Source organism: Hemitrygon akajei, chromosome 9 (assembly GCF_048418815.1).
Source record: "Hemitrygon akajei chromosome 9, sHemAka1.3, whole genome shotgun sequence".
NCBI classification, from domain to species: domain Eukaryota; kingdom Metazoa; phylum Chordata; class Chondrichthyes; order Myliobatiformes; family Dasyatidae; genus Hemitrygon; species Hemitrygon akajei.
In genome coordinates this window covers 156,705,576-156,729,961 of record NC_133132.1, presented here as the reverse complement: position 1 = coordinate 156,729,961, position 24,386 = coordinate 156,705,576, and the positions used below count along the sequence as shown (strand labels likewise).

The following is a 24,386-nucleotide window of genomic DNA, read 5'->3' as shown; positions in this document are numbered from 1 at the left end:
TTTTTGAAGCACCTCTCCAAGACATCTTGGAGACAATGGAGGCTAGTGACCATGTTGGAGCTAATTTTACAGCTCTCTGCAGCTTACTTCAATCATCTGCAGTAGACCCCCTGTCCCCACCCACAACAGACGGCGATGCAACACATACAAACAAGCTGGAGGAACTCAGCAGGTCGGGCAGCATCCGTCGAAACGAGCAGTCAACGATTTGGGCCGAGACCCTACGTCAGGTCTCGGCCCGAAACGTTGACTGCTCGTTTCCACGGATGCTGCCGGACCTGCTGAGTTCCTCCAGCTTGTTTGTACATGTTGCTTTGACCACAGAATCTGCAGTGCACTTTGTGTAGACGGTGATGCAGCTGGTTAGAATGTACCCACAGTACACCTGAGTTCGTTTGATACCGGAGAGACAGATCTAGGCTTCATAAGTAGCTTGGATCAAAAAATCTGTTCTATTAAAGTATTAAAGACTGGAAAATACATTGGAATGATTAACACCACATTGCTTTTACCTATGCATTTGTGTGGCATGGTGGAGATATACCTCTACCAAAGTGGGTGTAAGGTGCTCTTTCCATCCACTAGTCTGCAGGTCACCCTTGGGCAAGGTGTAGCACCTGCTTAGCCCCCTGATCAGGCTCACATGATTCCATGGGAGCAGGTGGTGGATGGTCGTATGAGCAGCTGGTGCACATCACATGTCCTGGTTATGTGACCACTGATGCCAGGCAGACAGTCTCTGAAGAGTATTGATAATTGTTGGGGTCACCAATTTTGTAAAGACACTGCCCAGAAGAAAGCAATGACAAACACTTCTGTAGAAAAATTTGCCCAGAACAATCATGGTCATGGAAAGACCTTGGTCACCCATGTTATACAACATGGCATATAACGAATGAATGAATGAATGAGACAGACACACAAATATGAAGGGAATGGATGATACACGTTTAGTACAAATTGACATCAAGATCAGCATCACATGGTGAACCAAATGGCCTGATCAAAATGATGAATGCATGGAATTCAGGAAATTTAGCTGTGAATTTTACACATTTCTTTTTAAAAGGTGCTGTTGCAATGGTAAGTCCATGCTGACTGAACTTCCATTGTGACATGTATCACACTCTTACAAAATGCTGGAGAAATTCAGCAGGTCGGGGAGCATCCAGGGAGCCTGCTGAGTTCCTCTAGCATGTTCTGTGTGGTACTCAGAGATGGGGTGCAAGCCTATGATCGACTCCTTTTCTCGCCAATCTCACCAGTTAAAGCTTTGTGCAAGATTGAAATCAACAAAGACGAGAGTGGAAGGTGAGCAGGTGTTCGGCACCATCTACCTGCATGTGACTGGTCCCGCTCGCCCTCTCTCGTTCGCTACTGCCAGAGGAAGGCCTTGCATTCAACTGGTCTTTCTTTCCTCTAGCTCACTGCTGCTGGAAAATGGTGCCAGAGACTTGGATCTTGGGCTCAGTGCTAACTGAACCAAACTGAACTATCTGAACTCTCCTTGACCGTTTTCAGGACTCTGTCGTTATGTTTTATATAGTGTGGGTTTTTCACTCATTTTTTCTACTTGCATAATTTGTTCTCTTTTTTTTTTGCACATCGGGGGTTTGATGCTTTCCTCTGAATGGGCTCCATTATATTTCTTTGTTTCGTGTCCATCTGCAGGAAGAAGAATCTCAGAGTTGCATGCCGCATACATGTTTCGATGCTAAATGTACTTTAACCTTCAGATTTCCAGCATCTGCAGAATCTCTTGCTTTTATAATCTCACTCTTACTCTGAGATTGTGTCCTTCAAAACTGACTTTATCAAAGTAAACAGAGCTCACCAACCAAGCAAAAGAGAGCTGACCTTACTTCTCAACACAATTCATCTTTCTGTCCAAGGTCCCACAAAATCCAATGTCATTGTCCTTTTGCTCATTCCAGACTGTTACTTCAAGACAAAAGAAAGTGAATCTCCGAAAAATTCTATTTTAATGACTTTGAACTCGTTAATTTGAAATCTAGCCTGCTTCTTTGACTTAGACTATCCTGTCGATCACCAACTTCATGTCCCCCAGAGTTAGCACAGGCCTTGGCTCTGAAGTTAGAGCTTGGATTTTGCAATTGATTTCTCCTTGCTCTCCTTAATGGAAAAGTATGTCATTGAACTTGTTCAAAGCAAATGGAAAACTCATAATTCCTGCAATAATAGTCTTTATGATATTCCATTGGAGAATTCTGTAGAATCATAGATGCTGATCACTCCGATGAAAATCATTTAGCCTTTTGTTCTACACTGGCTCTTTTGGGAACAATGTAAACCCGGCTCCCTATATTCTCTGATATGCTACCTCTTCAAGTATCCAGTTTTCATTTGCAAGTATCCTGCTGTCTGCCTTTTCTATTGTCTTTACCAAAGCAGCCTCTGCTCCACACTTCAACACTGCCCCCCATTTCTCCCTTCACTTCGTAATGCTAAAAGTTAAACGATAATCTCTTGCCACCACGTACTTAATCAGAAGAACTAACATTCCAATTAACATTATTAATAGTAATATCTCCAATATAATGGCATTTCAAGCCTCTGTGCATCACAATTATTTCTAATGTCAGAATCTGAATCACTTTATTGCCGGCATATGGAACATGCCAGAACTGATTGTGGTTCAGTGCCAAGCATTAAACACAGGTCAGTACCATTACAGACAACACTCAACCAACAATCTACAAGACCATAGCGCAAACAGCCAGGAGCAATCAATAGTTGGCACAAACATCAATAATCAACTTAAATACATGTGAACATATGAACAGTCTCAAAAACTATCAATGGAACGTGGAGAGCAGGAAAGACCATTTAATGGATGTTCTGCAAGGGCAGTTGGGGTATTACACCTGAGTGAGTTCTGTTGAGAAGCGGGATTGCTACATGAAAGAAGTCTCAGGTAAACCTGCACTGAATGGGGGAGGAAGTGTGTCTTTATTTGATTTTATTAAAGGAACAAGATTATTATAAAGCTAAATGTTGCATTCTGAAATTTGGTTTCATTGTCATTAGTTACTACTCCATTATATGGCTTGTACAAACAACTAAAATGTATTTCCACCAATGGTTTCCATGGCAATAAAATCTGTATAATAAAGCTCCCAAAAATATAAGCATTATGCTAAAATGATGCCTAACTGATGTTCTGTAGTCATTCCCCTATAATAAAATGAGCATGTCCTCTCAAATGAGAGAGATGATTATAGCCTTCTGAAGTGTGCACAACTGTAATTTAGCATAATAATTTCCACGCTAGTGCCAAGAGGTGCTATATTTGCAAAGAAAGTAATGACACTTTATAGCCATCAGGAGATGTCTCATGTTTATGATCTTGATTAACTTACTTTCATGTGAGGGAGAATGCCATAGATTACCGTGAAGTACAATGTGCATTGTGGGTTAGATATATTGATTCCATTACCTTGGTTGCATTCATTAATATATTTTCCTGTATTTGTGTGTACAGCATTTTTAATTTGTCTAAACCTCAAAATAAATGAAGTGTGTCAAACCAATAAACATCAGTTTAATGAAACAGTTCCTCTCCTACAGACTCTCAGAGTATTTTCACTCCATGATCAAAGATATAACCCGAATGTTGTAAGACAACCAAATCACAATTACCTTCTTTCAGATCTTTGGCTGATTTCACTGCTGCTGTAGTTTTGACTGTGAAAAGAAAAGAAAAACAAAAAGCAACTGCAATTACTTACTAGCAATAACAATATTCATTTGACTTAATACAAGAGGAGCTTCAGTGCACTGGATCAGTCTTAGAATATTCTTGCAAGTCTGGTATCTCAGTACTTACTTTCTAAAGTACGGTTTCTGGCAGCAATTGGGAAGGTGTAGGACAAATGCATCCCAAAGATGAAGAAGTATTCTCCAGGGAGGATTACTTAACCGTGGCTGACAAGGGAAGTCGAAGGCAGCATAAAAGCAAAAGAGAGGGCATATAATATAGCAAAAAATAGTGGGGAGATAGAAGATTGTGAAGCTTTTAAAAAACAAAAGAAGGCAATGGAAAAGCCATAAGGAGAGAAAAGATTAAGTATGAAGGAAGGTAAAAGAGAAAAACAAAAGATTTTTTGATATATAAAGAGGAAAAATGAGGTGAAAGTGGATATCAGAGCACTGTAAAATGACACTAGGGAGGTAGTAGTGGGGGAGAAAGAATTGACAGATGAACTTGCTAAGTATTCTGCATCACCTTGGAAAACATTAGCAGTATGCCTGAAATTTAAGAGTGTCAGCTGATAGAAAAGAGTATACCTGCTATTACTAAGAAGAAAGTCCAAAGCTCAAAGTATATTTATTATCAAAGTATGTATGTAATATACAACCCTGAGATTCGTCTTCCCCACAGACAGCCACAAAACGAAGAAAACTATGGAACCCTTTTAAAGACAAACATCAACCTCTCCCATGCACAAAAAAAATTACAGGCTATAAAACATGAAATCAAACGAGTCCAGGCATAATTTAGTTCGGCTAATTGCAGGCCACCTCGATTCAAATGTGCACAAAATGGTAACAGGAAAAGGAGCAACCAGAACCACAATCACAACAAAAGAACTACGATGACATCGAGGAGCAGATTCTTCAAGATCATCTGCGGAAGCAGCTTAATTTCTACCTTTAATGTCTCTTTTTCTCCCCCTTTTCAAGGTGGATGGGTTCTGTCAGTGCCCTTCACCTGCAGCCGCACTCAAACTGTGGTTCTTTATGGTGATGGGTCCTGCTCCCGAGGCTCACTGACCGCCATTTTTTGATTTCACAATGGTGCTGCCTAGAAGACAAGCAGGCCTTTGGGGCTGCAAGGCTTTGCAGCCCTGTGGACAAGCTGATTCTATGCCCATACCACCAACTGAAGCGTGGGGTGAGAAAATGGAATATTGCAGACAGCGGATCAGCTGTCGGAGGTCTCTGTAGTTGGCGATCTGCTGTCTCTCTCTTTCTTTCTCATTGGTGAGAGAGTTTGCTGCCAATTCTCAAGCCGAAGAGCTTAGAAAAAGACTCTAACACTGTAACAGCAAGTTTTCTTTTAGTTATTCTCCCTCACACTGTATGACACCTCTCTGCCCCTTAACTAAGGAGCAAGAGCAAGAATTTCAGGTTGTACTATATACTGTATACATTCTCTGATAGTAAATGGAACTATTGAACTGTTGAACATGAACTACATTCCAATCCACAAACCGTAGATCCTGAACTTCGGCACCATCCTTGGACAGCATCGAGGGAGAGAGAGACCATTCAGACTCAGGGACTTTCCTTTGGGAGCAGTGAGTGAGAGGGAGAGAGAGAGAGAGACCATTACACACAGACACCTTCCTCCAGCAGCAGTGAGCTCTGAACACTTGCACACTTTCCACACCTGCCTCGATGTCTTCAATCTTCTTCAATGCTCTAATTGGCAAGATTGACGAAGGATGGAGCTCACACTCAGTCTTCAAGTTTCCAGGCCTCGAGGCCACACCTTCCTCAGTGAACACCCTCAGAGACAGCAAAGTGCCCGATGACTCAATCTGCCCGAAAACATACCATGAAAGTGTAGATCATATGCTCCAACAGTACCAGAACCACAGCTGAATGAAAAAGAAGACGCAAAAGAAGTGGAAACAAGCAGCTTCATGGAAAATCAATGCTGCCCCGGTGGCGTCATCCGCTGGCGCCATCTTCTCCTGGAAGGAAATGCTTGAGAAGCTGAAAGATCTGAAGGTAGGTAAGTCAGCTGGACCAGATGGTCTACATCCTAGGGTTCTGAAAGAGGTGTCTGAAAAGATTGTGGAGGCATCAGCAATGATCTTTCAAGAATCACGGGATTCTGGAATGGTTCCTGAGGACTGGAAAATTACAAATGACACACCACTCTTCAAGAAGGAAGGAAGGCAGAAGAAAGGAAATTATAGGCCACTTAGCCTGTCTTCAGATGTTGGAGTCTATTATTAAGGATGATGTTTCAGGGTACTTGAAAGCACATGATAAAATAGGCCAAAGACAGCATGGTTTCCTTAAGGGAAAATCACCTCTGATAAATCTGTTGGAATTCTTTGAGGAAATAACAAGCTGGATAGACAAAGGAGTGTCAGTAGATGTTGTTCATTTGGATTTTCAGAAAGCTTTTGACAAAATGTTACATGTGAGGCTGCTTAACAAGATATGAGTATATGATATTACAGGAAAGATAGTAGCCTGGATAGAAGATTGGCATTCTGGGAATGAAAGGGTTAGCATATGAGGAGTGTTTGATGGCTGTGGGCCTGTACTTGCTGGAGCTTAGAAAAATGAGGAGGGATCACATTGAAACCTATTGAATATTGAAAGACCTAGATAGAGTGAATACGGAGAGGATGTTTCCTATGGGGGGGGGGGAAATCTAGGATAAAAGGTAAAATCTCAGAATAGGGGGACATCCACTTATAACAGAGCTGAGGAGGAAATTCTTTAGCCACAGAGTACTGAATCTGTGGAATTCATTGCCTCAGACAGCTGCGGAGGCCAAGTCATTGGGTATATTTAAGGTGGAGGTTGATAGACACTTGATTAATCAGGCATCAAAGAATGGGTTTGAGAGGGATTATATGTCAGCCACGATTGAATGGCAGAGCAGTCTTGATGTCCTGAATGGCCGAATTCTGTTCCTATGCCTTACATTTTCTGTACTCTCATTACTTTCTACTATTTCAAGTTAAATCATTCTTTATGAAGGAGAGCATAGGTATTTGGCAGTCCGAATGATGTTAGAGAGTTTATGAGGAGGATACCTCAGATTTCTTTGGATATAGATATGTGTCACCATAGATACCTGTGAAAATGAATGATCCTGTCCTGAACTGCTAAACTCTGTTAACAACGTAATGCAATAATCTTATGAGGCCAATTCAAAACCGTGCTAATTATTTGGATTTGGACTGCTCAGGCCAAACTGGCTAACAATAATTCGTCTACATCCAAAAGAAATAAACCAGTCAGGCAGCAGCTCTGGAGAAAAAAACATTGTCTAACTTTGAGCTCAGTGGCCTTTCATCAGAATCCTGACCTCACACTTGTTAATCTTCACAGATGCTGAGCATTTCCACCATTTTCAGGTTTTGTTTCAGATTGCCAGCATTTGCACAATTTTGCTTTTACAAGCGGTGAATTATTTGGTGTTTAAGATTATCTGATATTTTTCCTAATCATTTTTACTTGTAAATTTTATATTATAAAATTGGAATCCACTACCTAAGTGGTATTATGACAAGACATTGATCATAATGAAGCAACAATTTACAGTTTAATAAGTTTGTATTAAGAAATCTATAGATTCTACTTAACAGCAAATTCTTTTGATCGATTCAAATAAGCTTTAGCCTTGGCACTTGTTTCAGACAGTGTGCATTGTAATTAGGCAGTACATTGAGAAATGGGACCAATTGCAAAGATGCCAAGAAGAACAAAAACGTTGTTTCTAAGTGTCATAATCTGCTTTAAAAATAGGAAAATATTACTAACTCTCTTTCGTTTCTTTCACTGTAATGAAAAAATATAAAATACAGACTTAGATATCTTTAGAGTTTATCAATAAGGTTTGTATATTTACTGTTTTTGCATATTAAATCATCTCCATCAATAAACAGATTTAGAATAAATGATGGTTCCAAATTACTGCAACCAGTAGATGGCATAATTGTATTTTAATTCCCAGTATTGTTCAGTATTTACCTGATGCAACAGCAGAAATTTTGTGTTTCTTTGTAGTGGCTTCCTCTGGTTCCATAAAAGAAAGATCAAATAGGTTTAAAGAAAGTAAAATACTATATGTTAAACTAACCTTATTCTACTCAAGATGAATCGCAACATCTTCAATCCAATCTATATCGCAGAGTGAATTTTTCTGTGAGCTCTTTCATCATGCATTAATGTTGAACCACTTCTGGAATATGTTTTTTTCATCATTGTTTGTATTGAGTGAGGGGGAACGGGAGGTTTTGAATGTCACCAGAGTCCAGTCAATACCCTTCATTCTCCCTTCCCTCCCCATACTCTCCTGCTACCCTGCCTCCTGGTTTGATGTTTGATATTCTATGCATTCTTTGTTCGCTGTCTGCCTTTCGTGCAATTTGTTCCTTTTTTGCACACTGGGTGTTTGGTGTTTTCTTGAACGGGTTCCATGGTGATTGTTCCTTGGTTGCCTGCTGGAGGACGAATCTTGGAGCTGCATTCTGTATGTACATACTTCGATAATAAATGTACTTTGAATCTTTGAATATTGGAATTTTTGAATCTTTGTCAAATACCCTTTCTGATTATTAATGCTGTGTTTTTTTTTACTCCATTTAGTCAACTGACCATTATGTACCTCAAAACCAGGACATTTGCACAGAATTGTATTTGTCAACGTGGAGCAAAGAATGACTTTGTAAATCTGGTGGGAGCAAACGATGTTGGGAATGGCGAGGATGGAGTGCCACGGGAGGGGTGTGGGACAGGTGGCAGAGAATGAGTGCCAGGGAAGGGGGTTAGCGAGGTTTATCATCACTCACATACGTTGTGAAATTTGATTATTTTTACAGCAGTGTTACAAAGCAATACATAAAATTACTGCAGTTCTGGAGTATCTGGTCTTAAACAACCTTGCTATTTACAAAACTGCAAATATTATTGCGGATGCTCTCCCTTTACATATAAGAATGGAGGAGACTTTAATTCTCATGTAATCTACTCTCAACATAAAGTAATCTTCATTATACTGTGAGTTTATTAAGTAATTAAAATGAGTCTTGTTTGTCAAAGACAAAAACAAATATGCAGACTTCCACAGAGAAATAAGCAAACTAACTCAGGATATCCCCATTCTAATTTGTTGATGGGCAGTACATCAATAAGAAACAGGTATTGCAACACAAACACAAAATGCTTTCCATATACAATTTATACTAGAAACAGATGCAAAGAAGTCCAATCTTTGGACACTGGCTCCATCGGGTTTTAGAATAGAATGATGGAGTGTTTGATGATAAAGTCCAAGTGTGTCATGTACTTGTTACACATTGAAGTCATTTCAATCAACCAACAGAAAGTGAGAAAGCGTGAAACAGCCTTGCATGATGCTAGTTGAAAATATAAATGTGTACCACTTACTTTTGATCTCTTGATCAGCATCCTTCGGTTTAACTGAGGATTGCAACAAAAATACAGAATCATAAATGTGTTAAAATTTAAGCAGCATTCAATTTTAAGACCCATTGTTATATGCAAAGCAATTCAGCGCCATTTAACAATGTAAGCTAATCTTACAGTTGCCATTAATAAATGAAGCGAGGAATGCCTAAAGAAAATCATTCAGACGGATCCTGGAACAGAAAACTTATCTTCTCTCTGATAACTTATGGAGCCTGATATATGAATTGCTATTGGGAAGTGATTTTTTTTCCTTGCACCAGCTAAAATTAATTTAACCTTATCACAGTACTAGTCAGCACTTTCAGCTGAAGAAGAGGGTCAATATTATTGTGCCAATGAAAACAGTAGAAGGCAGTAAATTTTTTATGAACAACGATTAATTAATACAAAATCATTGCAAATAATTTGCAGCTGGACTGTCAAAATAGACTGGGAGTTCTGGCATGCTCTAATAATATGAGCTGGAGAAGGGTGCACAATTTATTATAAAGCGAGAACAATTGCACACGTAGTACTTTTGTCACAATGAGATCATTACAAAGCACCGTTTAAAAATGTGTATGTGTGTGCACCGGTGTGCATGTACACATTTGTGTATGCGTGTGCGCGTTTGTGTGTGTGTGTGTGTGCGTGTTTGTGTGTGTGTGTGTGTGTGCGGTGTGCATCCGATATATACATGTCCATCATAGACTAACTGGCTTCTATAAACATTGGGAACTCTCCCTTGTATGCATATTCTCACGTTACCTTGACTTTATGTACTGGAGAACCTGCCTCACTGCTGCTGCTTGTACTTCACAATGCCTAGTTTCACACCTCCCTCAGAAACAGATATAACTTCACATATTTTTTGCTGTTTTCAGGAATGTCTCATATTGTGATCATTTAATCCACGCTAGATATCATACCAGCTTTGCAACAGATACTATTTTGAACTATATTAAATCACTGAAAATTTTCCCTATTTTCCGATTGTGGTACATTTGTAACTGCTCAGTCTGTCAAAGAGCTGCATGTTTCCACTTTCTACACCTACACTACACACAGGGTGTCCTCAGATTTTTGTGAACCATGCATAATATGGTTGAAGTCAATATCTGGAGTAAAATTACTTGATTTCAATGAACCAGTCAGTGCCTGTGTATTCTTAGCACAGTCTTGGGCCTGATAAGCTTTGTTAGTTATGAAAACAAATTCTGTCCTTGCTATGTAAGCTGTGAATAGTTGACAAAACTCATTGAACGTATGGGCTGGTTCTGAAGCCTGCCTGTACTTGCGCAACCACTTTCCTGTTTACCTGCCACACAGTGATGTAAGGCTCAAACTTTCCCCTGCCTCACTGCTGTTGAACTGTCAGCTGTTTTACATTCAACCCCCTCTCCCCATGCCTCTCTCTATCCTGTGCCACCATTACAGCAGCCCATCCTGCTATCTAACTTGCTGATGTTAGAGCAAATTTATCTCCTCTCCATACTCCCAAGCACTTTAATAATCAACTATTTTTTCCTCTTAAATATATTTTTGGTAATAAGCTGCCAAAGCTTTTGTAAGAATTTGTCTAATATAATAGCTTTTCCATTTGCTATCCACAACATCAATTGAGGTCATTGTCTTTGCCATTTATGACTGGATTGTGCACTGCAAGTGTGGTATTAGCATAATTCCAATGACAAGAATATTCTAGAAGCTTCAGAACAAGCATCCTTACTAATAGCAACAACGAAACACGATGCATATGCCAAGATGATGTTATCATTTCATCCTTCAGCTTGAAATATACAGCAAGCTGTTAATTAACTAAAGGTAATTTTAAGAAGTTCTTAGTTCTAAACTTGTGAAAATATTTGCATCCTCTCTAATGATCTGTTAATTAGCATAACGCTCTATTTTTTTTTTATCTCCGCGAGAGTATCCTTCACATGGCATTACCATTAAAATATTGCACAGAAAATTATGCAGAATTCCTATTGGGAATAATGAGGTTAACATTATGAAGTTAAAGAAATGCTTGAAGTGCATGCCGTAGATAAAGAAACAGGCTTCTGGACAATAGATTTATTACACATTAGAATCTGCAAAGCTTTCATATTGCCATCACATGAGGCCTTTAGCAAATTTCTAATGAAATACCTGATGTTGCCATTAGAATGCCATCAATCTCAATGCAGAACTTATTGAAGCATTGTTTCAGACATGCAGCTTAATCACTCGTATGCCTGTGCATGTGTATGCATTTATCAAACCTTTAGTTTCTCTGATAGCAGGAGGAGATAATGTCTTCTTTGCTAAATAAGAGAATATAAATAATCTGCTTTTATTAAATGAAATACAGAAGACCTATTTACAGGTCAGAGAAAAAAAAACAGTCACAGAGTTACAAATTACACAGACTGACGACAAATCCAACAGCATGTTCAGCTCTCTTTCCTGTTTAGTTGCTCATGCACCTGCATATTGATCCAACCATTAATATTATGGTAAAAAGCTTTACAATTGTTGTATTTATCCTGAAGTGAAAAATAAACATTTGAAATTTAAAAAATTAGGGTTGGATTCATTGCCTGAATCATTGCCTGATTCACGTAGGCAAAGTGGAGGAACTGGGTTCAGTCTGGGTTAACAGTCCGTGGCATTTCAGTTGACGCAACTTTTATTTGGTGGCAAGGGGGAGGAGAGGAGGAAGGACAGAATATTTGATCCTGTGACATGACGAGGGACAAACAGGGAAGGTCAGGGAACCCAAGAGAGGGGTTTGCTTGAACTATGCAGAGTAGTAGGGTAGGGATTTCGAGGACCATAAAACATAGAAGCATGAAATTGTACGTCTTTCCTGTCACCCCACAGAAATCCCCCAGGTGCCTCATTTTTCTCCCAAAACCCAGAAGTACGGTAAATTACCATTAGAGTATGTGGCTGATGTGAAGATCAACAGTGGAGCAGGAGAGTGGACATGTGAGTTAGAACGGCCTGCAGGGAAGTAAGTAAGGGAAAGGGATAGCCTTAAGTGTTGGCATCAACTTGATGGGTTGAATGGCTCCTTCCATGTCACACAGAATTCATTATGAAGGAATCAGAACTGTTAGGGAAAATGCCACTGCTCTTCTGAAAATGTGACTCTGGTGCAAGGATGTCTTGATGCTCACACCAGTGGTGCCAAGGGGGAGCAATCTATCGATGTGCTTTGTGAGGTGGACGAACAGCTGGAGCAAAAGAAAGAGAAAAGGAGAAAAATGTCCCAGCAGGCTCATCAACCAGCAGAGCAGAGGAAGGAGGCTCTAAGTGCACTGGCAGGAGAAAACTCCCCGGTCAAGTGATGTTTTAAAATAAAAAGTATGCAACATCATCATCCACAAATCAGACAACGTGCCCCTCCATTTACTTTACACAAAATATTGTTGAGAGAGAACCCCGGTAACATCTCGTAATACCTCATATCCTCCTTTGCAGAACGTTCTGCACTGAATATCATCCCACTATTGAAAGGCTGGCTACAACTGTCTTTCTATACAATCAAATGGCTAATATCGGTACAAAGTATTGTACAATATTTTACAATATTTCATTTATTCACTTTATTTTAAGTATTTGTAATTCATTTGTAGATTTACTTCGTACTTTCCTAAGTTATTGTGTGTTACATGTGTGCTAAGAGTACTATTATGCTTTGCACCCTTGTCCAGCGAAACATTGTCTCATTTGGTGGTATACATACATGTTGTTAAATGACAATAAACCTGAATTGACTTGACTTGATGAGAAAATCTTGGAGAAGCCCTTTCTTGCTGGTGTCATATAATAATGGGTTGAGGGTTCCTGGACACATGGCATATAGAACCATCTTTCTGGTATTTATCTCACTTATGAATATGTCCATTAAAATGGAGCAAATAACAATGGGAGTAGGTCCATGCTCTCACCCTAACTCTTATGTTTGTATACACTGTCCCTTCATGATTATAACACATTTTATTCTTTCCATTTTAACTTTTAAATTTCCCCTTATTGGAACCCACCACACTGACAACTAATTCTAGAAACTGTTCATTATCAGCTTCTCCTCCTCTAGGGCATTTGTAGAAGTGTATATTGCTGCTGCTTAGCTGCCTTGGAGAATGTGCCTTTTAAGGCCTGTCACCTACCCAGATTAGTGTCCATCTGATATAATGCAGTTGCCATTATCACCGTCTGTAAATTATCATGTTTTTTTTCTTTGGAAGTCCTCTTGACCAATTACATTGATTGCGCAGACGATCCTATTTTCGGTGTCAGTTTCAACCAGGGTAACAGGTCTGATTTTATTACTAGCTATTGATCTCCTTAACCACTTATTACTAGCCATCTATCTCGTTAACAAGTGAGATTTAAGAAATGAGAAATATATGTGAGAGGGCTTGGGAGGGAATACAAATGAGGGAGAAATAAGAATTGGATGAAGGCAGAAGAAACAAGAGACAGGCAGTAAAATTATGAAAATAAAACAGTATGGCCCAAGTATGATATTTTTTAAAAATAACACTTATCCTGAAGGCACAAATCTAATCACTTTCTGGGGGAGAATTATTTATTTGCAGTCATTAACAATTATTGAAAAGGTACTCACATTTTCTGTGGTGAGTTCAATGGGAAATTAATGTGAAAAAACAGCAAAATGCATATCTAGAGGAGGGTAAATGTAAAATGTTCTTTTGGTGGTATTGACAATGAGGCAGTACAAATCCATCAGCAGCCAGTGATAATCTACAATTGATAGGTTAGGTCTCCCTTGTTGCAACCTACAGATCAATTTACATATTAATAATGTGTTCAAATGCCATTAATTTCCCTCCTTGTTGTTTTTTTAGTGCTTTCTGGGTGCAAGTATGCGTGTATTTCTGGATGATCAAATGATATGGGAAGGATTTAGCATTAATTTATATTGATTGTTAATTAAATGTATCTATCCAGAGATTAACTCTGTAATTTACATTTTACAGGAATGCTGATTAGATTAAGTGAAGGCACACAAAATTATTATTACATTTCCAGTATCAATGGGGTTTCAATAAGGCATCCAATTTCTCCGAATCACTTGTTTGAGTGAGATTCTTCTGAGTGAGTTAGGGAGCTCAAATTTGGGAGTTTATGCTGATTTTCATGTCAGTTCTACTGACCAACTCCCAGATACAAGAGAGCTGACGCTGTGTGAGTTAGTCAAGTCTCAGACTCTCTACCCAATAAAACAAGAACGATTTGCAGATGTCTGGTACAGAATTAAACCAGGGAGCTCTGAATCTGTGCTCTTGGAATTCAGAAGAATGGTGGGGCGGGAGAGCATTTCATTGAAACCTATCGACTGTTGAAAAGCCTCAATAGGATAGATTTGGACAGGATGTCTCCTGTGGTGGGATAGTCTAAGATCAGACAATACAGCCTGAGGATAGAGGGATGTTCATTTAGAACAGAGATGAGGAAGAATTGCTTTAGCCAGTGAGCAGTGAATCTGTGGAATTTGTTACCACAGGTGACTGTGCAGGCCAAGTCATTGGATATATTTAAGGCAGAGCTTGGTGGATTCTTGAGTGGTTAGGCCATGCAGGGATACTGGGAGAAGACAAGAAATTGGTCTGAGAAAGAAATGGATCAACCATGATGAAATGGCACAGCAGACCTGATGGGCCAAATGGCCTAATTCTATTCCTATATCTTATGGTCTTATAATAGATGCAAATTCTGTTTAATAGTGACTGTTTTGGAAGAATTTCTCATTGGTAAAGTTTGCACAGCACGTTAAGAATATCCGAACATAACAAATAGGAGCAGGAGTAGGCTATCTGTGCCATAGAGTGTGTTCTGCCATTCAGCAAGATCATGGCTGAAAACCACCTACCTGCCTTTTCCTCATAACCCTTAATTACCATTAACCTTGATGGAGGCTGTATTTTGTTATTTTGTCATTTATAAAATACAGTATCACAGGTAATCACAAGGAAATCTGCAGATGCTGGTAATTCAAGCAACACACACAAAGTGCTGGTGGAACGCAGCAGGTCAGGCAGCATCTATAGGGAGAAGCACTGTCGACGTTTCGGGCTGAGACCCTTCGTCAGAATCAAGTCCTGTTGCTATGACAGGTAATGCCGGAGTTGAGTGGATGCCTAGCATAGATCTAGACTTTGCTACCATATGAAACACTTTACAAGTTGGGTTCTAATTCATAGGATCCCATGGAACTGTGAAATAAAAAAAATATTGCTGGAATAAGAACTGCAAGGCTACTTAATGGAGCTTACTTACAACCATAATGTAACATGGGCATAGTGAATTCAGCTGCTTCCTATTTAACATGAATAGGGCAATGAAAATTGCACAGAATAATATTGTTAGCAATGGGGTTGGAAGTGGCATAGTATCTCTCTTCATTCCTTTCTCTCTCTTTATCTCACTCCCTTTTATTCTCTCTTGATAAGAACATTGAGTACATTATTACTCAGTTGATTACTGATTTGTAAAACATCTCACCAGCCTCACCAATTTCAAGTGATTTGGTCTCAGATAATTAATTAAGTGTAAATAATGAATAGAATCAATTATTTGTTAAAGAAAGGTTGTTGATTGATTTTAAGTTAAAATGCATGGAGTGCTGGCACACTATTTGTCACAGTAAACTTGGGCAAATAAATGTTGTAATAAACTTTTTTATGAGAGAATTAACCATGCATTACATAAGTGTAAAAGTGGGAAGAGCGACAAATGTATAAGCCCCGAAGCTGCCTCCATTTTCGAAGGAGAAAATTAGATAAGCTGGTTGAGAGAATTTTCAGAAATGTGATAATGCCATGACTATGCTTCTTTTCTCAGCTTGTCATAGAACCAGCTGGTATGTTGCAGTGGCATTGTTCCTTGCAGACTGGTGGAATGGCAGAACCTGCAGAAACAGTTCTGCCCCTATTAACACGAAGAATGCTACTTTCTGTCAAAAGGCTTACTTTACTTTTCTACCAAGCCAACCAGAGTCAAGCAGAAAGAAAATCAAATCTAGTAGCATTTATAAATGTTCATTCTCATGTGTCAATCACGGAAAGATAAATTCATAATTGCAAATTGGAACATTCAAATTACGGCATAAGTTTCTCTAATGGGCATTTTAGAAACATGGTGACTTTGTATCTTTCCCTTCTGATTGACTTAATCTACAATTAGTTGGATAGCCTCTTAAATGGGTACATAGACCTTCATTTAATGGGTAAGGTGTGCGTGCGTGCGTGCGCGTACGAGTGCGTGTGTGTGTGCGTGTGCGTGCGTGTGCGCGTGTGAGTGTGTGTGTGTGTGTGCGTGTGTGTGTTGGCACGTGGCCAAGTGGTTAAGGCGTTCGTCTAGTAATCTGAAGGTCACTAGTTCGATCCTTGGCTGAGGCTGTGTGTGTGTCCTTGAGCAAGGCACTTAACCACACATTGCTCTACGATGACACCAGTGCCAAGCTGTATGGGTCCCAATGCCCTTCCCTTGGAGAACATTGGTGGCATGGAGAGGGGAGACTTGCAGCTTGGGCAACTGCCAGTCTTCCATAAAAAAAAACCTTGTCCAGGCTTATGCCCTGGAAACTTTCCAAGGCGCAAATCCATGGTCTATCGAGACTAACAGAGGCCTACTCCACACTACATTCATGCAATCGATGATCATGTTCAGTAGTAGCTGTGTTACCACAGAAGTCAAGCGGGGATCTTGTTATGAGTTACATTGGAAGGATTGGAGAGAAGATGGAGGTCAAGTATGGGCAGCAGGTTGGATAGAGTACAACCCGGCCCTTTGAAAATGTTTTCAAGAAACAGTACTGAACTCTTTGTGAGTTTTTTTTTCAGATTAGTAACGGAGTGACATTGAACATACACCTTTACACTTGTGCATTCAAGAAAACAGAGCCTGGTTTGGAATATCTCGTGTAAAGTGCCAGTCAGGTGTAATCAGCTGATATTCACCAGTTTATGAATTGATTATTGTGGAGTATTTAATTTTTCAGTTATATATGAGTAATCTTGTGTGTGGGTATATATATATATATATATACACACACACACACACACACACACGTTGATTAAACATTCTTGTTTGTTTAAATTATCCATTATGTATTACATGTATAAATATTTTAATTGCAGATGTCATCACACTCCCACGTGATAAGTGCGTGCCTCCTTACAGTGAACTCTAAATTAGACCCTCATTTCAAACTACTGTGTCTTCCTTTTGAATTAGTTTAATGTTTTGAAGTTACACAACATAACAATTAGACCCATTGTCTCAGCTTGCTCCTGCCCCACCAAACTCATTTCTACATACCTTGACAGTGTTTTATCCCCCCTTGTTCAATCCCTTCCCACCTATGTTTATGACACTTCTCACGCTTTGAATTTTTTCAATGATTTTAAGTTTCCTGGCCACCACCGCCTTATTTTCACAATGGTCGTCCAGTCCCTATATACCTCCATCCCCCACCAGGAAGATCTCAAAGCTCTCCGCTTCTTTTTGGATTCCAGACCTAAACAGTTCCCCTCTACCACCACTCTCCTCCGTCTAGCAGAATTAGTTCTTACTCTCAATAATTTCTCCTTTGGCTCCTCCCACTTCCTCCAAACCAAAGGTGTAGCCATGGGCACCCGTATGGGTCCCAGCTATACCTGCCTTTTTGTTGGCTTTGTGGAACAGTCCATGTTCCAAGCCTATACAGGTATCCGTCCCCCTCTTTTCCTTCGCTACATCGACGACTGCATTGGCGCTGCCTCTTGCACGCATGCTGAGCTCGTCGACTTCATTAACTTTGCCTCCAACTTTCACCCTGCCCTCAAATTTACCTAGTCCATTTCCGACACCTCCCTCCCCTTTCTTGATCTTTCTGTCTCCATCTCTGGAGACGGCTTATCTACTGATATCTACTATAACCCTACAGACACTCACAGCTACCTGGACTATTCCACTTCCCACCCTGTCTCTTGCAAAAATGCTATCCCCTTCTCACAATTCCTCCATCTTCGCCGCATCTGCTCTCAGGATGAGGCTTTTCATTCCAGGACGAAGGAGATGTCTTCCTTTTTTAAACAAAAGGGCTTCCCTACTTTCACCATCAACTCTGCTCTCAAACGCATCTCTCCCATTTCCCGCACATCTGCCCTCACCCCATCTGCCCGCCACCCCACTCGGGATAGGGTCCCCCTTGTCCTCACCTACCACCCCACCAGCCTCCAGATCCAACGTATAATTCTACGTAACTTCCGCCATCTCCAACGGGATCCCACTACCAAGCACATCTTTCCCTCCCCACCTCTTTCTGCTTTCCACAGGGATTGCTCCCTACGCGACTCCCTTGTCCACTCATCCCCCCCATCCCTTCCCACCGATCTCCCTCCTGGCACTTATCCTTGTAAGCGGAACAAGTGCTACACCTGCCCTTACACTTCCCCCCTCACCACTATTCAGGACCCCAGACAGTCCTTCCAGGTGAGGCGACACTTCACCTGTGAGTCAGCTGGTGTGGTATACTGCATCCGGTGCTCCCCGTCTGGCCTTTTATATATTGGTGAGACCCGACGCAGACTGGGAGACCATTTTGCTGAACACCTACGCTCGGTCCGCCAGAGAAAGCAGGATCTCCCAGTGGCCACACATTTTAATTCCACGTCCCTTTCCCATTCTGATATGTCTATCCATGGCCTCCTCTACTGTCAAGATGAAGCCACACTCAGGTTGGAGGAACAACACTTTATATACCGGCTGGGTCGCCTCCAACCTGATGGCATGAACATTGACTTCTCTAACTTCCGTTAATAGCCCTCCTCCCCTTCTTACCCCATCCCTGATATATATTTAGTTTTTTTTCGTTTTTTTCTCCCCTCCCCTTTTTTTTCTTTCTCTCTCTGCCCATCACTCTGCCTGTTCTCCATCTCCCTCTGGTGCTCCTCTCCCCCTTCCTTTCTCCCTAGGCCTCCCGTCCCATGATCCTTTCCTTTCCCTTCTGTATCCCTTTTGCCAATCACCTTTCCAGCTCTCAGCTTCACCCCACCCCCTCCGGTCTTCTCCTATCATTTTGCATTTTCCCCTCCCCCTCCTACTTTGAAATCTCTTACTACCTTTCCTTTCAGTTAGTCCTGACGAAGGGTCTCGACCCAAAACATTGACAGCGCTTCTCCCTATAGATGCTGCCTGGCTTGCTGTGTTCCACCAGCATTTTGTGTGTGTTGCTTGAATTTCCAGCATCTGCAGATTTCCTCACGTTTGACATAACAATTATTGCTTGAATGGGGTCATTGGGAGGCACCTTGTTTAAGCCCCTGCAGCCATAAAGACTCAAAAGTGTGATCAGACGTTTTATGTTTTCCCCATTGCAGAGGAGTGGACACAGCAAGTTGTGGGGCTCAGGATCATTTTCCGGGGCTTAGCATGGGTGTTGGGCAGGATAAAGTACATTTGGGGTATTTCCTGTCTGGGTCAAGGCAGAAGACTTGACCAGGTTGGACTAGAGATCATTAAATGTGTTGGAAGTAGGAACATCATAAAGAGGAGCAGGAGAAGGCTCTCTCAATACTGTGCCACCATTCGTTTAAATTACAGCTGAAATATTCTTGGTCCTGAAACTGTTTAACAGTTCTGTTCACACTCCTTAACTTCTCTTATAGTTTAAATGATGGTTAGACGACAGCTTTAATATATTCTTTGACTGCACTTGCACAGATTTCTGGGGAACAGAGCTGCAAAGATCTTCAATCCTTTCAGAGAAGTAATTTTTGCTCACCACCATGTGATAATGGGCAACCTCTTATTTTGAATCTAAGACCACTTATTCTAACTACTACATTAGAGTAAACAAGCTCTCAGCATCTGCCCATGAATTCCCATTGGAAACATAAATGGTTCAATAAGATTGCCTCTCATCTTTCTTAACTCCTCCAATAAGAATAGAGCTAATCTGCTCAATCAATCTTCATATGTCTATCTCTTCATGCCAGAAATTAACCTCATGAACGTTTACCACACTGCTTTCAATGCAAAGGCATCCTTGATTAGCAATACTTGATTGTCTTATGATTTTCTAACAGTTGTGTCTTGCTTTCTTAATAACTGCTTCCAGCATCTTCCAATGACAGAAGTTCAGTTAATTAATCTACATCTGCTGCTCTGTATCCTCTGCATTTTTTCAATAGCGGTATTACATTTAGAGTTTTACAATTCTCTGGAATTTCTCCAAAATCCAGGAGATTTTGGAAGATTCCTATCAAAGTATCAAGTTTTTCTGCAGTCATTTCTCCGGAGACTCATTGATTCAGACCATCTGGTCCAGGAGAAATATCAGTTTTTGCCTAATATTTGATGATTTCTTTATCTTCTTAAGTTAAACATGGACTCTCGTGGAGTTTTTCTTCCTCAGCTGCATGATCTTTCTTGTGATTGAACTGCAGGTGATAGTGAAGAGATCCTGGGGAGGATTGGGACAGGGTTAGTCTTTATGGTCTGAATTGGTTGGGGGTGAAAAGGAAGAGTGGATTTCAACATGAAACATTTAAGCATGACCTGTCTGAGGTACATTGCCTAGGCCAGACTGTGTGGCCTGAGATCTCAGGTAGATTCCCTGTGATGAAATCCTTTCAGAGCACACAAACACATTTCAGGAATTCTTCTAACTGGGGCACCGACCAACCGCAGACCACAAATACATTGGCCACAAAGGTGACAGAAACGAAAGGCGGGTGCTACAGAATTTGCTGCAGGTTCATAATTTTTCTCTAGTTGATTCTGCATTGAAATAGAATTTCTATGTACACAGGAGATGATGCTACATGATCCAGTTTCTAGGCAATCATTATTTCAGTCTCATGTCAAGCTCCATTTTATGGGTCAGATTGACTCAGGCAAAATCTATTCTTAAAACAGAAATAAATATTATAGAAACATTCCTTGCACTTAACACAGTGGATATTTAACATTTCTGTATAATGTGCTATTTTATTATTGTTTTGATTTAATTGATGTGATAGAATCTGTACCTCAATATGCCTTAAAGCATACTTGGTGATCTTCAGCTGCAGTTTGTTTTATGTCTCTGTGCCATAAATATACTCATCCAACACCATAACAATGAATTGCTTCAGTCAATTGAATTAATAATAGATCAAAAAATGTGCATCAGAATGTAATACATCTCTCCCTTCATTGCTATAGTTAAATATGATGAGTATAGATTCATGATTTAAAAAGTTAAATAGGGGTTACTTTTTACCATAAAGCTAAGTAGCTTTACCATAATGGTTTCTTTTGTTTGGTTCCCCATTTAACTACAGAGAGCAGCATTTGTACAAAATAAGAAAATTTGCCCCAGAAAACTAAGTTAAGGAATTTCTACTCTTAAGTAATTTTACCAATGTGGTAAGTGCTAATTATTCTCTGGTACCGAATATTAATCCTTGCACATAGTAGTATCTCTTCCATTGACATTTAATTGTGAGACATGAAAAACTGAATATTGTTACTGTAATTTTCTGGGTTTTTTTCTCTTTGTTCACTATCCTTTAACTTGTTTAATTTGTTTTGTTCCTTCTCCATTAACTCACATATCCTGGTTCTGTCTGCACCGTTCATTTCACAATCAATGGCAGGCATCAATCACTGCCAAATGGCAGGTCATATTTTGTCAATAATTTCTCAAAACTCAAATAAAAAATTTTTTGAATTGAAGTGTAAATTCTTGTACATATGTATCACAAATGAAAGAATCTAATAGTTACCTGTTTCCTTTGATGGAGAAACTGGCTTCTCTTTAACTGACTCTAAAGTGGAAAGACAAAATTGGATAACTTAAGATATATTATTTTTCCAAAAATTCAAAAAGAAAATAGCAGACCTGTAAAATAAAAAAAAAGACGTCTTTTTCAGAGGAAATAATCCTTATCAGCTTGTGATGCTACTGTGACACTGTAATTCCCTTTGGGATCAATAAAGTAACTATCTATCTATCTATAACTAGGTACCATATTGTATGATGTGGGCTATCATGTTCTCATGACCATGATTGTTCTTGGTAAATTTTTCTGCAGAAGTGGTTTGCCATTTCCATCTTCTGGGCAGTGTCTTTACAAGATGGGTGATCCCAGCCATTATCAATACTCTTCAATGATGTCTGCCTGGCATTAATGGTCATATAACCAGGACTTGTGATATGTACCAGCCACTCATACAACCATCCACCACCTGCTTCCATGGCTTCACGTGACTCTGATTGGGTCGCTAAGCAGGTGCTTCACCTTGCCCAAGGGTGACCTGCAGGCTAGTGGAAGAAAGACCATTACACCTCTTTTGGTAGACACATCTCCACCCCACCATCCAAATACCGGATAATATCCACATAAATTCTGATATCAATTTTGTACTTGCTACACAGATCTTTCTAAGGTTATACACTGTCTGGCTTTTGTTTCATAATCATATTTTTGTTGGTACAACAGATAATACATCACAGTAACGTACCCTACCACTAAAATTCATCATTAATAATGAACCTCTGTCACTAATGATATTGTCATAAATTATACATGTGTAAAATCTACCAATGTACTACTCTTTAGTCTGTTCCATGTATTTTTAATGAACTTAAGCCATACTCTCAAGTTATGTTAACTTTAAAACATTAGTAATATTTAGTATATATAGATAGTAAAGAATTTTGATAGCAGTTGTAATTTATTTTTAACTAAATCAGATGTACTTTAAGCTGTCCTTGAACTTTTATTTAAAATTACATTTCTAACAGCAGCAAATATTCAGATCATATTGAAAATATTTTAAGCATACAGGCACTGTTAATAAATTGGTTCAATGCACAAGCGCAGAATATTATCAGCAGTGTGGAGCTTACAGGTTAGAAAAGGGGAAAGTGAGTGACTGTGGCTGTCATGTGCATCAGTCATGGACGACTAGAGAGAGGCTCCATCGGTGCAACTTGCATTGATGCCCTTCTCAATAAGAATAGCTAGATGGCAGGAGTCTTGTGGTTACACAGGGCAAGTAATAAAATATACAGTATAATTATGCAAAAACAAAATTTTACAAAGAATCCATAAGAGGCATAACATTAAACTGGAGCAAGAATTCCGGTGCCCATGATGTAGATGATGTGCTCTGAATATGCAATTTTTACTTGCTGCTTGTTTTGCAGTTTGATGCCTTCCTTTCTCTACTGTAAACAATTTTTTTCAATGGAATAGAAATGATAAACATACGTTATTGTGCTGTTAGAGAAAGACAAGAAATCTGACAGAAAAACAGCAGATTCTCAGGAGTTCATTTTCAAAAAGGAACGTACATGGTAGATTTCACCAGCAGATGGTGTCTCCTACTTCTCTGTACATCACACCCTGTGGAAGAATTACACCGCTCCGAATAGCTGCCAGTTCTACCTGTTTACTAACTGACCAAGACCTCTGTGCTGGCATGTGGAACATGGGAGCCATTAGCTATTTTTGATCACAGTAGATGGCATATCCTTTATTAGCCTGGGCTCTAATGCAGGTGACTTTTGCTACTTATTTGATGAGATTCTACTGCTATGGTCACCAGAACCTCTCACAGCTTTTATGGCACTAGTAATGTGATAGAAGGCTATTTCCAGGACATATCAAACCTGTATTATCAGCCAGGCTGCAGTGTAGGCACTTATATGTCAAGTAACTGTTCCATTTTAGAAATGAAAGTCACCATCTTTGGATTCTCAGTAAGCCAAAATTTTTCAGGATTGCTGGTTTTCCCCAAATTCCAGATTTCAACCAATGGCATGCATAGTATTATAAGCCCTCACAAAGAAGAACACTTTTCAGCTTTCTGTACAGGAATGGAATTCATCCCCTAATTGTAAATTTCCATGTGACAACATCCTTCATGTCAACACGCATAGTTGCCATTCTGTGTTCATAATTTAAATCTCGGCTTTCTCTGGTCTTTTCAGAAATAATTATCAATGTTCACCATGTAGATATATTTACTTACCTGGTTTTATTGTCAGAGGTGGAGAAGCTGCTTTTAATTTGGAAGCCACTTCTGGTTCTAGAGAAAAGAAGTACATTTTTAAATTTATCATTAACAACTGGAGCGCCAACAATTCAATATAATCTGTAACCACTGACCCAATGAAAAAATAAATATCTTTTTTTCCCAGGTAACTAAGT

The 24,386-nt window shown here is 39.7% G+C and overlaps 1 protein-coding gene across 1 annotated transcript in view; it reads right to left on the bottom strand.

Annotated features, from left to right (window-relative positions):
• The window catches only part of trdn (triadin), a 507,565-nt gene that overhangs the window by 227,066 nt on the left and 256,113 nt on the right, over nucleotides 1-24,386 (bottom strand). Inside the window, exons 19-24 of the mRNA XM_073055375.1 lie at nucleotides 24,208-24,264; nucleotides 21,954-21,995; nucleotides 11,448-11,489; nucleotides 9,163-9,195; nucleotides 7,744-7,788; nucleotides 3,661-3,705 (exon numbers count right to left, since the gene is read on the bottom strand). Of these exons, the coding sequence (XP_072911476.1) occupies nucleotides 3,661-3,705; nucleotides 7,744-7,788; nucleotides 9,163-9,195; nucleotides 11,448-11,489; nucleotides 21,954-21,995; nucleotides 24,208-24,264 (264 nt within the window). The remainder of the gene's footprint in view (nucleotides 1-3,660; nucleotides 3,706-7,743; nucleotides 7,789-9,162; nucleotides 9,196-11,447; nucleotides 11,490-21,953; nucleotides 21,996-24,207; nucleotides 24,265-24,386) is intronic.